At 38.2% G+C, this 16,897-nt stretch overlaps 1 protein-coding gene across 1 annotated transcript in view; it reads right to left on the bottom strand.

Moving 5' to 3' along the window:
• The window catches only part of epas1b (endothelial PAS domain protein 1b), a 37,198-nt gene that overhangs the window by 11,056 nt on the left and 9,245 nt on the right, over positions 1-16,897 (bottom strand). The window contains exons 2-7 of the mRNA XM_053620826.1: positions 9,942-10,132; positions 5,974-6,119; positions 5,440-5,524; positions 3,813-3,925; positions 3,135-3,337; positions 1,835-1,941 (exon numbers count right to left, since the gene is read on the bottom strand). Of these exons, the coding sequence (XP_053476801.1) occupies positions 1,835-1,941; positions 3,135-3,337; positions 3,813-3,925; positions 5,440-5,524; positions 5,974-6,119; positions 9,942-10,132 (845 nt within the window). The remainder of the gene's footprint in view (positions 1-1,834; positions 1,942-3,134; positions 3,338-3,812; positions 3,926-5,439; positions 5,525-5,973; positions 6,120-9,941; positions 10,133-16,897) is intronic.

Genomic DNA, 16,897 nt, shown 5'->3' with positions numbered 1-16,897 from the left:
TGGGATTAACACAGATTCATGTTGAGGACTAATTGAACAGGACACAGTGGTGGGGTATTCAGGGGCATTATAAAAACACAGAGAATGGGGTCAGTGGCTGCATGCATTTCAGAGAGATGAATGTCTGCATTTGAAGAGGTTTGGTGTTGTTGCTTCTATGGCAATGGTGATAGTGCTTTAAAAAGCAATAAAATTTATTTAGAGACATAATGTTGTGTATAAATACCCTAGTTAAATAATTAGCCTAGTTAATTACCAACCATTAACAAATATGCTATAAACAGCAGTGTCTCATCACAAGCATGCAGTTTGCCTGACCTGACTACGGTTGATATATATTTTTTCTCAGTTTTTCTCATGCATTTCTGGGAATAAAAAAACATGCACAAAAGAATGAACTGGGCTTACTGAATCAGAGTACCTAAAAGAGACATAATATACAGTATGATCATTCTCCTAGGTGTACATTTTTTAGTGATCATTCTTTAGTGTTTGCTATGAACACAGAGAAACTTTTGTATGCGCACTTATAAAAGGTTTATGATACACTAGGTCAAGAGTCACTCCTTAAACTAAAAAACAATTGATGGATAAAATCAAGCAAAGATGAACAAAGGTTTAAAAACCAAAGTGTGAGATTTATTAATAAACTGTCTAAACCATAAAACTAGATATAAACATCGTGACCAAACCAAAGAGGCATTCTTGACCGGAATACAGAGTAAACATAATATATAATTCTGCAGGTTCCTGGATGATGATACAACTGGCAGCAAAGTAGAATTAGAAAGAGGAGCCTGATCATGTATTAAGTATTCCATGAATGTTCATGATGTTTGATCTGTACATACCATGTGTATATAATTTTCCACAAAAGCAATAGGAGAAACTATTTACCTATGTTTCCTTAGGGTATAAATATGAGCTTGCACACATATAAAATCCCATGCTGTTACTGTCACGATTTCCCCTTGCGCAACGCTCTGGAGCTCGCAGCATGCTCTGAAACCCAAAGCGCGAGCTTGAAGCGCAAGCATGTGCTTCCGGGTTTTTTAGTAACATTGACTTTGCTTACTTTCTACATGTACATCTGTTTCGATTTCTGTCCTGTCTCCGCCCCTGTATTGTCATTGGTTGTTTCCCTTGTGTGTCAGCATTAGTCTCAGCTGTTTTGTGTTCACCCTTGATTACATTGGTATTTAAACCTCTTGTGTGTCTATGTTCAGTGCGAAGTATTGCGTGAGTTTTTTTCTGAATACCAAACCGTTGTTCTTTGTTTCTGTGCATTAGTTTTGATCTTGCTCTCGCTCTCATTGTCCAATTATAGTTTAGACTTGTTCATGCCCATTTGCAGATTGCCTGATCATTTGCCTGTTTTTGACCATGACTCTGATTCACGTTTTGGATTTGTCTGCCTGCCTCTCTTTAATAAAGCTCTTTTCTGCACTTGCATCAGTCCTAACCTCCATTACGTGAGTTTTTCTCTCCAAGCCAGGAGTAACAAAACATTATTTGTAAGTGTACCAATAATTAAAAAAAAACTTTTGTTGACAAATTACTGTTTTCCATTTACTTCCATAATATACTGTTTACTTTGCTTTCAAAAGTAGTCTGTTATAAGTGAACTCTTACCTGGCCAATAAAAGTATTCCTGAGTGTGATTCTTATTTTCATCTCATTAGGATCAAAAAACATATGCATGAAAACAGACACACAGTAACATGCCTGGGGATAACCTTGCTGACTGGAGTGTGGGTACAAGTTGTGAGAGAGTAGCTTACAGGTATAGGCTTGGGTATCTTGTATATTAAGCCCAGGGTGATGAGCAACTTACAATTCTGGTGGCTTCTGGTGACACTTTCAGAGTCGAGGGCATGGTAGAACTCATACACAGAGCGACCCAGGAGGTCTTCAGGATTGTAGCCCATTAACTGAGTTACTCTGGAACACAGGGTGCACACACAAACACATGGACACAATTTTGAAAATAAAATCCTCTTTATTTGTTCTCGTTAAATTCTTTGAGCTCTGGTTATTTCAAGACAACTTACAGTAATGATGATCCATTTCGTATGGACTGGTCTGCACAGCATAAGAACTTAATGACTCATTATGGGAGGATTTTTCAGCTCGCACATTTCTGAGAAAGATTAATGCCACTTTCCCATCCCAAGGTCATTGCACTGACCCTGAAAACATTCTCAAAACTTACCACACTCTAGTATTGTGATGAATGACTAATTTCAAATTTAGCTTTCAATGAACCCTAACTGTTCACCCTTAGTGGCTGACCACAGCTGTGCTGCTGTGTAAAGTGAAGCAAACTAAATAATTAGTAACTTTAACTGCTTGAATGTAGTATAATGTATTTGCTAACTGGTGACAGTTAAATGGAATTCAGGGTGCCAAATTTAATTCTGAAGTGAAAGCACACATAATGTGACTTTTACTGAATGTAAGATTTTGGAATGTTGCCCTCTTTAGAAGAAAAATGCTACTGTGCTACTCATAGAAGACATTTGTTTTTTCCTCCATAACACAGATGAGAGTTGACTCCCACACCACATTCTACGCACTAAATAGGATAAACTATCTGAGTATTAAAACTCCTACCTCCTTGCCCAGAGCCCTGAGCAGCAATGCAAAATTTAAATGAGCCGACTGAGCTGCTAAAGCACATAGGTAGAAACTTATATGAGCAGACTATTAATGCAGAAGAGTTTGGTAGTAATTTTAGATTTAGGTTTATTTTTTAGACAAATGAATCTAAAAATAAAGGACTCTTGGTTCATATAAATGAATGCACTAACAGAACACATGTCAGATGTCAGAGATTGTGAAAACATTATCAGTCACTCGAGTGGCATGGTAGTGCAATGTTTAGCAATGCTCCTCACAGCTCCAGAACCCCAGTTCAATTATGAGCATTGGGGTTATCGTCTGTTTGGATTTTGCAAGTTCTCCCGATTTTTGTGTAGATTTCCTCCAGGTTCTCAGGTTCTTTGCTTTAAGATTCTTTGGTTTAAGGATAACTGGGTCCACCGCTACCACAACCAGAATAAAGCTTACTGAAGATGATTGAATGTGCAGGTACATGGAAAGTATGTGCATTTATTTGTGTGTGTGAATGTTACCTCTCATCACAGTAGGTGAACTTCATGTCCATGCTGTGTCGGCTGAGGAAGGTCTTGCTGTCAAATGGTGTGTCAATGTTGGAGGGGTGAGGGATCGGTTCACAGAGCATGACCACACAGGTCAGTGGTGACTCTTTATATCCACATGGAGTGCGTGTAGAACAGCCGTTGTACACTTTAAGATGACCTGTGCAGTGTAGCACCTGAGGGAGGGAAGCACTGATTCAAAAACTGCTCTCTCTTATTTTGCATTGGATAGAAAACCTTACTTTCTGTTTACTAATTAACAATGAAGTTACTGTTCAGCAGTTTCAATCACTGTACTATAAATATGTTTAAAAAGGATTGTTTAGCCCATATCCCCAAAGCAATTTATAATCGTGATAGGAATTGTGAATACACTCCAAGCATATAGAGCTGAGCAACTGATAATGGTTGATAACGGTCTTGGGATTTGAAATGATAATGTACTAATCACCAGCAACAACCTTTACCCAATTGTTATTGAACCAGTATCAGAAATTTTAGCCAAGCATATAATAATAATAATAATAAAAAATATTGCCCTAATTTCAGTCTACACTTGGAAAACAATGTGGATAAAGGTTAATGTTGTCAGCCACAAATCAAATCTGCCTTCATTCCCAGATAAGCGTCTTCATTAAAGACATCATGTACCTTCCAGCTGGCTGATTTAAGGTTGACGGTGCGTCCTCGACTTGTCACGGTGCATTTCATTCTCATGAAGAAGTCTCTCTCTGTGCTCAAGTCTTTGCCTTTCTTCCCCACACCTGCACCAAAATGCAACCACACACAAACTGTTACTGTTTGCACTTAGTTAGAAATAGCTGATAATTATATTAGGTTCTGGTCACTATAAAATGAAGTTAAAGAAATGTTTTAAATGTTCAGTGTACAGTGAAACGATGCAGGGTTAGGTACACTGTAAGAGCATCTATGTCACAGAAAAGCATGCTATAATATACACATTCCTACTCAAAATTCCTACTTTAGATCAGGCAACACTAACTTTCTGCTCTGAACATAATGACTGTCTTTGACTTTTTCGGTCTGGAATAAAGAATGTTCACACATGAGTGTGGACTCTCCAGATACAAGGATCCCAAAGGGACAACTTGAGATACAGTTTTTGCGATCAAATGGAGCTCATGAAGAAACAAATATGGAGGCTACCAGTTGGCATTGTTGTCAGCAAGGCAAAGGGCCTCAAATAACAACAAAAGATACCCAGCCAGACCAAAACACAGGAGAAAGACTGCAGGAGGCTCAGTGAGAGGGCTACAGGAAGATCAGAGGTCAAAAAGAGGGGTGAGTAGATGAAAGACTGGCAGGAGTGCAAGGGTCAAACAGACAGGGTGGGCTAATATTTCCGGCTATTTTTTTTCTTTACATAGCTGTTCTTCCTTTTTTTAAGCTGTATTTTCTCTGCCTAAGCACATTATACACACAGAAGTAGAAAACATGTTTTAAAATGTAGTTAATTGAAATATTCATTATTTCTGAATGACACGGTAATGCTATTTTTTATTTATTTATTTTTTTTCTGTTTGCTGTGTTTCCTCTTAACGTCTTCATAATGGGCCGAATTTTAGAGCTCTGCGAATATTACGGCTGGACAATAGGGTCAAACAAGTATACTGAAATTACATCTTTACACACTGCAATTATGATGTGCCTTGCAATATGAAAATACACTGGTGCACCCATGATGTGTCACTGACAAAGAAAATAATGTGACCAAAACTATTAACTTATTTTAGATCAGTCAGTGCCATGAATTACCATAACAGGAAGATTACCTCTGAGGTAGTCAGACTGCTTACAGGAATAAAGCAATAATAATAAAACTGGGGTTTTGCATATTGCAATGGCACTATCTGTATCTGTATTTGGATTTAAACACGAAGTGGGCCTGGCCTTAAGTCGGCTTTTTTTTTTTTAAAGAACACTACCACTATGCCCTAACAGCTGTTAGCTGCTAGTTCACCTGGCTTTTTTGTTGCGTCCCAGGCCTGAAGCAGTCAGCTTTCCCCCAGATGCCCTGCAAATGAGTCTTTCTGGGTTACATCCCTACCAATGTAAATGTCACTAAAACATCACTATCAAAAAGCCAATGCTGTGATAACAATTAACAAATAATATAGTGGGTAACCGTACTTAAGGTACAACAGTGCAATCATTTTCAAATCATAGCATCTAGATGAGTCTGCATGACTAAGCAGCCACAAATAATGCATGAGCAACTAGCAGTGGTCATTTGTGGGTTAGTGGATTGTAAAATTACCGGTTTTGAGGCTCAGGTTTTCACGTATCTCTTCGTGGTCACAGGGATGAGTGAAATCAAAGATACTGTGACCTATCAGTTCAACCTGGTGAGAGATACATACATACACAATCATTCTAGAGCTATCATGGGTTACATTGCATGAGAGGAGACCAATTTGTACAGTGGCAACAATGCTTATATGTGATTGGGCCATGTTTTATCTCTTTATAGAGCCCAAATGTCCCCATAATGATATGAATATGTGAGGGTTTGGACCTTTTGGGTCTTACAAAGATAGAATTACAAACCTTTAACATTCTTTATGTCTTGACATGTCTTGTCAATCAGAGACTGGTGTCAAATAGAGACTGGTGTGACTCCAGAATGAGATGTGGTTCCTACAGTGCTGGCTCTACATGTGACTACACACACTAAGTCATTCAGCTCTTATTTACTGCCCAAACGTGGAGCTCTAACTGGCCTGTTATGTTACCTGTTATCTTTAGTAGCGGTGTGGGTTTGTGCGCACTGTATACTTGTTTGTGTGTTCACCTGTGTCAGCCCCATGAATTTGTTGATGTTCTCTGAGAGGAAGATAATGTCTCCGTCTGATGTTACCACGGAGATGAAGCCTTCTAGTGACTTCAAATAAAGACTGTCCATCTGTCTGTCTATGTCTGTTTCACTGGTACTGCAACCTGCAAAACAACACACACACACACACACACACACACACACACACACACACAATAATAGAAAGCCGTTAAAGTGTATCTGAGTGGTGTCTGTGTGTGAACGCACATTCATGTTGTTTTGGTTTAAGGCCATGGCTCATAGCCAACACAAACCAGAACAACTTCATCCTGCTACTCTTAATCCTCCCCAAAACAGCAACCTCCTCTTTGTCACTTCCCTTGGGCCACTTCACCCGCAGAAACACACAAACACACACAAACACACACACTTAATAACCACTATCAATCATGTTAACTCACTTTAGATGAGAGAAAAATTCAGTGCACATGTACCAACTAAAACAAAAGGAAGTGTTTTTCTTTATAAATGCTAGCTGTAAACTTTTAAAGATTGTCTGGTATGAAAATGTATGACAAAGATTCTTAAAAATCATGATATTATAGGGATAGTAGTCCACATGTAGCTTCCATTTCTGGACAAACTATGTGTAGTCTTATAAACCCAAACACATACATACACAAATTACATTATATGCCCGAGAAAACGTCTCTAAAATGACCATATTACATAATTGTTTTCTAATTTAAATTTTTAAGTAAACTAGTCTACCTCTAATTCAAATGAGCATAAACAGGTATAAACATTGTCACCCATATGCTTAGCGAAAGCAAAACATTTTGAACATGACGCTCTATAGCATGGTTGTCTCCACAGAAGCGCATGTTATAACTGTATGTTAGGAAATGTGGTGCTGGCTCTGGCTTGGGCTCAGAGGAGGTGGAGTGAGCAGCAGAAGAAGAACACAGAGCGGCTCCACAGTAGGGGGTCGGAAGCATGTGATTGCTCCAGTGTGCTTCCTTCAGATAAGAACCGTTCTCAAGGACTACGGAGGCCTGGAGCTGGATCCGAGCCAAGCTCGGAGACCTGCGGCTCCAGAAAATTGCACCTTTAAAAGGCTCAAGGGAACCAAGACCTTGACTTTCATTTTGTGATTAAACAAATCTTCCATTTGGTTTAATATTTCAAGGAGGTCCATTTTCCCAGCCGTACATGATCACAAAAATGAACTGGAATTTTTGAAGAAAAGAAATACCAGTCTGACTGACTGTGTTCCTGTTTCAGGGCCAAACCTGACCACAAACTATGACACTAAGGTTGTACCACAACATCTGGAACAAATGATGCCCAACTGGATAACACTGGGGGAAGAATTTTAAGCTGTCTTATGTAACTCAATGCAAGATGTAATATTTGACAAATTGCTAATGGAAACAAACAGCTCAGTAGCATACAGAGAGCTAATATAAGAACATTTCCTCTCAATCATAGAGACTGACCTCTGAACCCATGGACTGCATACAGGATGCGTATCTCTAAGCCTCTCTAAATCAAGCAGCCTTTCTATTCAACAACGGTGGCCACACTGAGTTCTGATAGAGAACTATTGATGGAAAACTATCAATTCTTGATTACTTATATCTGTGTATGTATGTATTTATGGAAATTACTGGGTATGAGTGCATGCGAATGTTTTAGAGATTTTAAGCAATTTTCTGGAAAGTGGGCAATGTAAATGCAAAACATTGTTTCCATCAACTACCATTGGGCAAATATGCCAAGAAGGGAAGAAAAGATGAACCACAGAGCGAGTGGAACACATTGATGGTTTTTCGTAATTTCTTCAAAAATGTTTCCATCTGTTTCCATCACCCTTAATCATATATTATTTTACCAACCTTTTCACCCCAGCCAGATGCAAAGAAAGTCTGCGATATTGTCCCAATATTTGACATTTCTACACACAAATTCAGAATCTATATTAAAAGCAGCAGGATGTAAACCCCAGCAATATAATCACATTGTAGACAACGACTATAAGTAAATTTTGTTTTAGGCAATCTGGCAGCCAATTAGGTCCTTCTTGTAACAGTTAAAAATCTACAGAAAGATGGTTTTTGTGGGAGTTAACTGCTATCGATATTGATAGCTTGGTTTTAGCACAGTAAAGAATGCTCTAAGCTCATACCACACACTTCCAGAAATTTGGAAGGAAAACAACCACAAAGGCTCCACCCAGACAGACATTATCATAGAGCAATTCATGTGAGCAAACACCTTTCTAATTGTATCTAATGTATCATTTTAATAACCTCGAGTGACACAGGTTTGCCTTGCTCTTATATAAGAGGTGTTTCCCTAGCACCCCCACTGAGGGTAAGGTGGTATGGGGTGAGAAGTGGAGCTGGTGGCGCCAGGGCAGGCCCATGTTTTGGCTGGCCTGAAACTCCGAGAAAGCAGCAGTCATGCCTCTCTGCACACAGCACACATGATCTGATAACACTATCTATGTACCATCTTAGAATTACTGGGCTGCCATTCTACCTACATCTCCCAAAGATCATGTGTATGTTTACCTTTACTTATTACAGGTCACAAAACGAAAAAAAGAAGAAGAAAAAAAAGAAACAGATTTATTGAATAAACCAAACAAAAAAAGGCAGCGGCGGGGGGGGGGGGGGTTGGGGGGATATTCAATAAAAATGTATCAGTAAATATCTAAGAAAAATGAATTACTCTGATCCCACTCACTGCAATACTGACAGGGTGGAATTGGTGGAACCGGATGGAATGAAAAAACCCTGTAGAAGTTCCTTTATCTGGCTCCCGGAGATTCTAATTTTAAATTTAAGACAATGCAAACAATTCGGACACACGCATTCAAACACACACACACACACACACACACACACACACACACACACACACACACACACCCTCCGCTGTTCAAGAAACTTCCAGAAAGTCTGTTTTTTGCCTTGATATCAAAACAGTGCACATACAAACACACTATTTAGCTAAAGAAAAAGTATGCAAGGTAATTTGCAAACACTTTGAAAACTGCCTCCATTGACTGTGACTTTTATTACATGGCAATTTCAATAAAGTCTTTGCTCTTTGCTCTTTTTATTCACCCAATAAGCCTACAGGAATAGCTGGGCTAATAACCTGTAACACAATCATACCTTTGCAAAAAATCAGCTACTCTTTTCTATAATGTGACTGTAACAGTAATACACCCTGGCAGCAAAAACAAACAGTTTCCTCATATAACCACCCCATGTTTCCTTGTATTCGTACCTGGGGCATGCCACTGTGCCACTTAATCAAGGCATGCATTATAATGCATGCTAAACTTTGAACACCATTTCTTTATCTCTTTACTTCTTCATGAGCGGGTATACACTTCTGGGCAAAAAAAAAAAAAAAATGGACCAAGTCAAAAATGGCAAAATATTAAGCTTTTAAAGATCTTAACAGAAATCAGTGGTCAGAAAATTAGCATGAATTAATCAAATGCACTCCTGAGACCTTCTGTGCCACCATTTGCTCCTTTACTTTTGCTGCAGTGAACTGTTTGGGGGGAAAGCTAGAAACAAGGAAAGTCTTCTTGAACACAAAGGTAAAATCATGATAATGATTAAAATGTTTGATGTAAAATTCAAACTAACACTAATGTCTGGGTGTACAAAATTAAAATAAAAATAAAAAGCTGTCCACAAGTTTACCCACAAGGCTTAAAAATTTTAAGAAATGGGGGGAAAAAACGGGGAAAGCTAGACCATACTAAGTTACTTTATCTATTTGTGTAATTCTTGCTAATTTTTGCCAATTAATTGCCAATGATTTGTTGTTAACACAATTAAAAGCTTCATAGTTTGCCATTCTAGGCTTGGCCATTTATTTATTTTTTTGTCCAGGAGTATATGTGCTGTACTTGTGAGTTTGTGCATGTGTGTGTATGTATGTATTTTGGAATAGAGCACCTGATGTGAAGAGCTTGCATGTGCGTAGGAAGCTGATGGCCAGTCTCATGATGGAGGCCTTGTCCAGATGGGAGCTGACGCTGTGAGGCAGGGGTAACTGGTGTGCTAGCTCATAGAACACCTCCGTCTCCTTACTGCGCCTGCAGCGAGCCGCATCGCGAGATTTCTCCTTCCGCCGCTCTGAAGTGCTTCTACAGAGAGAAGGCAGGGGGATGTATATTAGCAACACTGTAGGAATAGAGGTTTCTAAATTTGGTCCAATAATTTCGTCCACATTCTCATAATTATGTTCCTTTTAGTTTTACTGTAGTTACTGTATTTCATAGTAGATACTGAATTCTCCTGCTGGAAGAAAATAGGCAGCTAACATGAACATATGGTTAGTTCTGATTTGTACAAGGGCCTATATTATGTCGCCAATGCTTAATATTCCTGCCTAACTTAAACTGGACAGAAAAAATGGCAAGGAAATGAAATCTGAAAATCTCTCAACTTTCTCACACAATGGGGTTACTTGACAAACGTCCTGTTATTATATGTCCAGCTTGGTTGTGACATGAACATAGCCAAAATGAGAGAGAATTACGCAGAGAAAGCGAGAAAGAAGCAGCAACATAAACAGAGCGAGTTACTGAAAAATATTTATTGATAGATTAGCAGTTTTGCTTCGATCACAACTATTTACTGCTGCATGAGTCATGATTTTGTCATACACCAAAATATATACAGCACTATGCTACAAACCGGACCTCCATCTGCACCATCCTATTCTCTAATGCCCAGCCAGGTATATTTCAGATAAGTGGGAAACATGTGCAGTAGATAGTAAATTCACCACAAAAGCCACAGCTAATAGTAAGAAGAAATTATATTTAAAAAATTGTTGACAGGGACTTCAAGAGGAGTAACGGGATAATAAGCAGGGATTTCAAGGTGTAAAACCTGCCTATTAATAGGATGTAACAATGGGACTATTCGGATTGATGTATCAATTTAAAAGGCAATGCCTGAGACAATTAATTGTGGCAATGAATTCAGGAAACAATCATAAACCAATTACTATAATCTAACTAAACTAAACTAACTCAATCTATTATCATCGGAAAAAATAGGGATAACTCGGATGTATGAAGTAATTCTTATTAGTAATTCTTATATAAACTCATGTGTAAATAGGCCAGCAAACCAATTTACCTTACGGTAACTATGATACACTTTATGGCCAAGTTTGTGGGCACCTGACCATCATACGCATATGTGGTTCATCCCTAAACTGTTGCCACAAAGTTGGAAGCACACAATTGTATGGGATGTCTCTGTATGCTGTAGCATTACAATTTCCCTTCATTGGAACTAAGGGGCCCAAACCTGTTCCAGCCTGACGATGCCCCTGTGCACAAAACGAGGTCCATAAAGACATGGTTTGCCAAGGTTGGAGTGGAAGAACTCGAGTAGTTTGCACAGAGCCCTGACCTCAACCCCACTGTACACCTCTGGGATGAATTCAAACGCAGACAATGTACCAGGCCTCCTCACCCAACATCACTGCCCAATCTCATTAATATGGAATTGTTGCCTTAAGAATATTAATCCCATTGTATTGTATGGAAGACATACCTACCTATTACCATTTTCTTTGTATATTTGAATTATTCATTGTTTAGTGCCTCATAGGCTGTTTTAATGGGTGTTGCACATGGCATTAAATGTATTCATATATTTCTCCAGTAACAAAATATAAGCAAACTCATTCTGAAAAGTTCAGGGTATGAATTTAAATGTTTACATTTTATACATGCAGCTATTAAAGTACTGTAAATTATTGTCTGTTTACATGGATTTGACCTTTGTTCAGTGTAGTATTAGTGTAGCATTCAACAATAACCTTATTACTGTTTATATTAAGGCTTTTGTTGGCTTTTTAAGAGTACATTAAAATAGAGGGCAATGAGAATGGCCGTGTGATACAGAGGGTAATAGCATAAGCCCAGGTCTGAAAACACTTCCTGTGTCTCATACATATCCTCTTTAAAAGCAGGTCAATGTCCAAAGTCTGAGGTTTCTTGTTAACATCAAGGTTTGCATTGCCTGTGGTTTTTGTAATGATATCAAATAAAAACACTCTTTCAGAAGCACAAAAACCATGAAAATCTGAAAGCCAGATCATTCACAATTCTCATTCAGCTCAGCCGTACAACCCAGCAAGTGAGACTTAGCCAGTGTACAGCAGGTGGTGAACATTCACACACACACACACACACACACACACACACACACACACACATACACGGGCACACACTGGCACACAAATACGCATGCGCATGCAGAAGAAAAGACATAGAGATACCCTTTGATGTATATACTTTGCCCCCAAAAAGTTATATTTGCTCTACAAATGCTTCAGCCAACGAAAACAAAACCCTATTTGTGTGACTAAACACAAACCTCAGCCTGAACCGTGGACTCACTATCCAGTGGAGTATTGTCCCACGTTACAATGCAATTTTTTTTTTGTCAACAGCACAAACAATATAATCAATCTTAAAAAGGGTCCACAAGGGAATGTAAGCAAAAGAGGGCCATTCTTTAAGAACTAAGCCTAGGTCAGACATTTACAGGATAAATGCTGTATAAATAAATGCTGCACATTTCAGAATGCATCCCCTGCACTCCCACAGAATGAAAACAGTCATTAGCACAGAGATACTCTTCTGCATCCAGTACATTCAGCCTACCTACAGTGGGGTCCAAAAGTCTGAGAACACTAGTAAAAATGCTTCTATTTTGCAAATTCTCCTAATTTAATACATCCATTTTTATTACAAATGATATTATTGACAGTAACTTGACTGAAAAGTAGAATGTTTTAAATATTTACATGAATTTCAGAGTTGCATAGGATGTACGTCCCCTTTTTGCTTTAATGACAGTTGTGCACTCGAGCTGGCATGGACTCCACAAGTTTGTGTAAAATCTTATGATCTGTTTTAGATCAATCACATCTAGATTAGGCATGAGGAAAATGTGACATTTTGCACAAAGCAGTTAACACGGTCAATATCACAAATTTGCTTCCATTTAAATAGGGACCTAGAAATAGTGTGGAATCTTGAATATTAAATATTCAAGTTATTGAGCATTTACTTTTTTTTATTTAAAATATTTCAAAATGATAAAACCTGTTTATTTCCAGTTGTAAATGGAAAAAGAAAAATTCCAGATTTTCAAAGTGGTCTCAGACTTTCGGACCTCACTGTATATGGAGTATATAAAGTATTACACATATTATAAGTATTATAAAAAAATAAATATATAAAAATGTTAAAGACTGTATTTACTATACCTACAGTATAAACGCATTTGTGTGCTATGCACCCAGTGAAATAATGATAAACCTCAGCGATGAGAAAAGTGAAGAGGGGAAACTTGGCACTTGTGTCATGCATCTTTCAACATGAATCAACCAAAAAAACATATAGTTTGAAGGTTTGGGCTGAGTGATGATATGACATCCACTCACTTGTATACACACATATAAAAAAGTCTAAATATAGTAGAGTGTCAACAACTAATCAATAAAATCGATAATAATCGATTATGAAAATAATTGTCAACGAATCTCATTATTGATTAGTTGGTCTACACGCAGCACAGGGTACGTTTACTCAGTACGTTACTTCTGTTCCGAAAACACGTTTCGGAGAGTAAATACTAAAGTTGTGTCCTAAATGAAGTACTACACACTTGCACTATGCACTGTGTACTCTACCACCTAGTATATGAATTTTAGAAAGGTAATATTGTCTCAAATAGATCACTAGCAGTTTTTTTTACTAACCGGAAGTATAAGCCGCTTCCTAGTCGACGGCGCATGACGTCATACGCACATATGACGACGCCGTCATGCGACGCCGCTAGCTTTAGCCTTAGAGTCACCGACACTGACTTTCTTCAGTTTACTGTTTATCAACGTTACCTTTTATAAAAAGTAATGCATAAATACTATTATATTATATAAACTTGTATATTAGTTTATATTATATATAAGTATTATGCATTATTTTTTATGGATGCACAAAAAGCCCAGAATTAAACTACAGTCCTAAATGAATAATATATATTCTGGTGTGTGTGTGTGTGTGTGTGTTTGTGTGTATTGGGTTCTTTTCAGTCTTATATAATTGGACAAACAGTTTTAGTCTGAAGTTTATATTTGTAACACTCAGTTTGTGGATTTTATTTTAAATAAATGAAAAAATGGTACTGAAAGTTTGCCCCCCACCCCCACCCCAATCCGATTAATCGAAACATAATCGGCCAACTGATTGATTATGAAAATAATCGCTAGTTGCAGCCCAATATATTTTATATATATATATATATATATATATATATATATATATATATATATATATATATATATATATATATATATATATAAAGTCTACACATCCTTGTTGAAATCGGAAGTTGTTTTAAATTAAAAATTAAACCAAGATAAATCATGTCAGAACTTTTCCCAATTACAATCTGAAATTACAATGTATAAAAGTTAAGTGAAAAACAATCAGAAACATTTTGAGGAAAAACAGAAAAAAATAAAAAAAGGTACAATAACCTTGTTGCAAAAGTGTGCACACATATTGGGGAAGTGGCTGTGTTCAGAACAAACCAATCACATTCAATCTCATGTTCAAAAGTAATTATCATACAGCTGTCATCAATGAAATTATTCCGATTAACCCCAAATAAAGACCTGCTGAAGCCATGGTCTGCAAAGAGCTGACAAAGCCTGTATATGGCCTCACTGTCGAAAGGCATCGATCAGGACAGGGGTACAAAATATTTCCAAAGAATTCAATGTACCATGGAACACTGTGTGGGCCATCATCAACAAGTGGAGAAAATGTAGCGCCACAGTGACATCACCAAGAACAGGACGTCCCTCTAAAATCTATAAAAGGACAAGACAAAAACTTACCAGGGAGGCTGCCAAGAGATCAACGGCAACATTTAAGGAGCTGCAGGAATATCTGACTGAGTACTGATTACTCTCTGCCTGTGACAACAATCTCTTGTATTCTTCACATGTCTCGGCTATGGGGTAGGGTGGCTAGATGGAAGCCCTTTCTCACAAAAAACATCCAAGCCCAACTAAATCACCCCAAACCACATGGCAAACTGTCGTCTTCCACAATCCAATTGGTATAATATTTCCATAATTCCAAAAGGTATGTTTGGCACGCAAAAAAGTACATCACCAAAAGAACACCATACCAACAATGAAGCATGGTGGTGGCAGCATCATGCTTTAGGGCTGTTTTTCTTCAGCCAGAACTGCAGGTTTTATAAAGGCTGATTTTAGTGCAAAACCTTCAGGTGCCTGCCATTAAATTGAAAAGGAAAAGGAATTTCACTTTTCAGTATGACAGTGACCCAAAGCATACATCTAAATCAACAAAGGAACCAAAAGATCAATGTTTTTCAATGACCTAGCCAGACCCCAGACATGAATCCAACTAACAATCTGAGGTTGACCCAAAATGTACACAGGGGATGCCCTTACACTTTGATGGATCTAGAATGTTTTTCATGCTTCAACAAAGTATTAGTTTAGTGGTATGAACATTTATGCAACTAGGTTATTGTAAGTTTCTTTATTTTTCTTTTTTCCCCACCTATAAAAGTTTCTGATGGTTTTTCACTTTATTTGTATACTTTGCAATTACAAATTAAGGGTGAGAAAAGATGATTTATCTTAGTGTCATTTTTTACTTAACAAAAACCTGCCATTTTACAAGAGTGTGTAGACGTTTTATATCCATTATATACTATACAAGCAGATGTACAGGGGCAAACACACACACACACACACAAGCACAGCAGCAGCAAAATGATCACCTGTTGCCAAGAGGCAACCCCTATTTTCCTTTGACTTGCACCTTTAACAGTGCAAACAGTAATGAAAATAGAAACACTTCTAAATTAAAAACTGTGTTTATGTTAAAGAAGCAGCAGGCTAGTGCATGGGATCATGGTGTAGTTTGAGCTACATCAAAGTGGTTCCCACATACTGGAAAATGTTTGCTTCAAGTTCATTCATCCATCTTCAATACCACTTTATCTTGGCCAGGGTTTGTGGGGGATCTGGAGCCTATCCCAGGAATACTTCATGCAAGGTGGGAGATTTCACCCTGGATGGAATGCCAGTCTATTGCAGTATGCCATGCACACACATTTACACCTGTAGGCAAGTTAGCACAGCCAATCTGCCTACTTGCATGTTTTTGGGAGGTGGGAGGAAACCAGAGACCCCAGAGGAAACCCACATTAACCCAGAGAAAACATGCAAAATGCAACCCAAGCTCAGGTCAAACCAAGCACACTTAAGCTGCGAGGGGGCAACGCTTCCCTCTGCACCACTGGGCCAATGTGGTAGAAATTGACTTGATGTCTCAATAACATCTTTATTTTGCAGTGGTGAAAGGTTGGGATGATGTCCTACTGTAGTCACACAACAGAGTTACCAGAAACATCACCCAAAGGACCCCCATCCCAGATGCCTGGTTCTCCTTCCTTGCCCTCGGTACAAATGAAAGAAGAGGGCAATGTCAGGTCCAAGAATTGCATCACCAACCAACATATTATGACCAGCATATTATCCTGAACAGTGAAGCATTAATGACAAAGAATTGGTTAATGGTAGCAACATGAAAAACAGGCCCTGAGTAATTCATACCACAAGTGTTGGGTAAGTGAGATGTCTCTAGACATTTCCCCCCCAAAATTACTGTCATAATGTCTTCCCATCACTCAACTTACATTGCCTTCTGCGGTATGACACAAATTGGTTTTATGAGAAGAATAACTCCCTAAATTACTCTGGCCCTATTCCATCTCCTGCAAGGCCAGACATGATCACCTGACTGAGCCAGCTACAGCTTAACTGGAATTGA

Source organism: Ictalurus furcatus, chromosome 3 (genome assembly GCF_023375685.1).
Source record: "Ictalurus furcatus strain D&B chromosome 3, Billie_1.0, whole genome shotgun sequence".
Lineage (NCBI taxonomy): Eukaryota > Metazoa > Chordata > Actinopteri > Siluriformes > Ictaluridae > Ictalurus > Ictalurus furcatus.
Note: the sequence above shows the minus strand (reverse complement) of the source record. Positions and strands in the feature narration are given on the sequence as shown.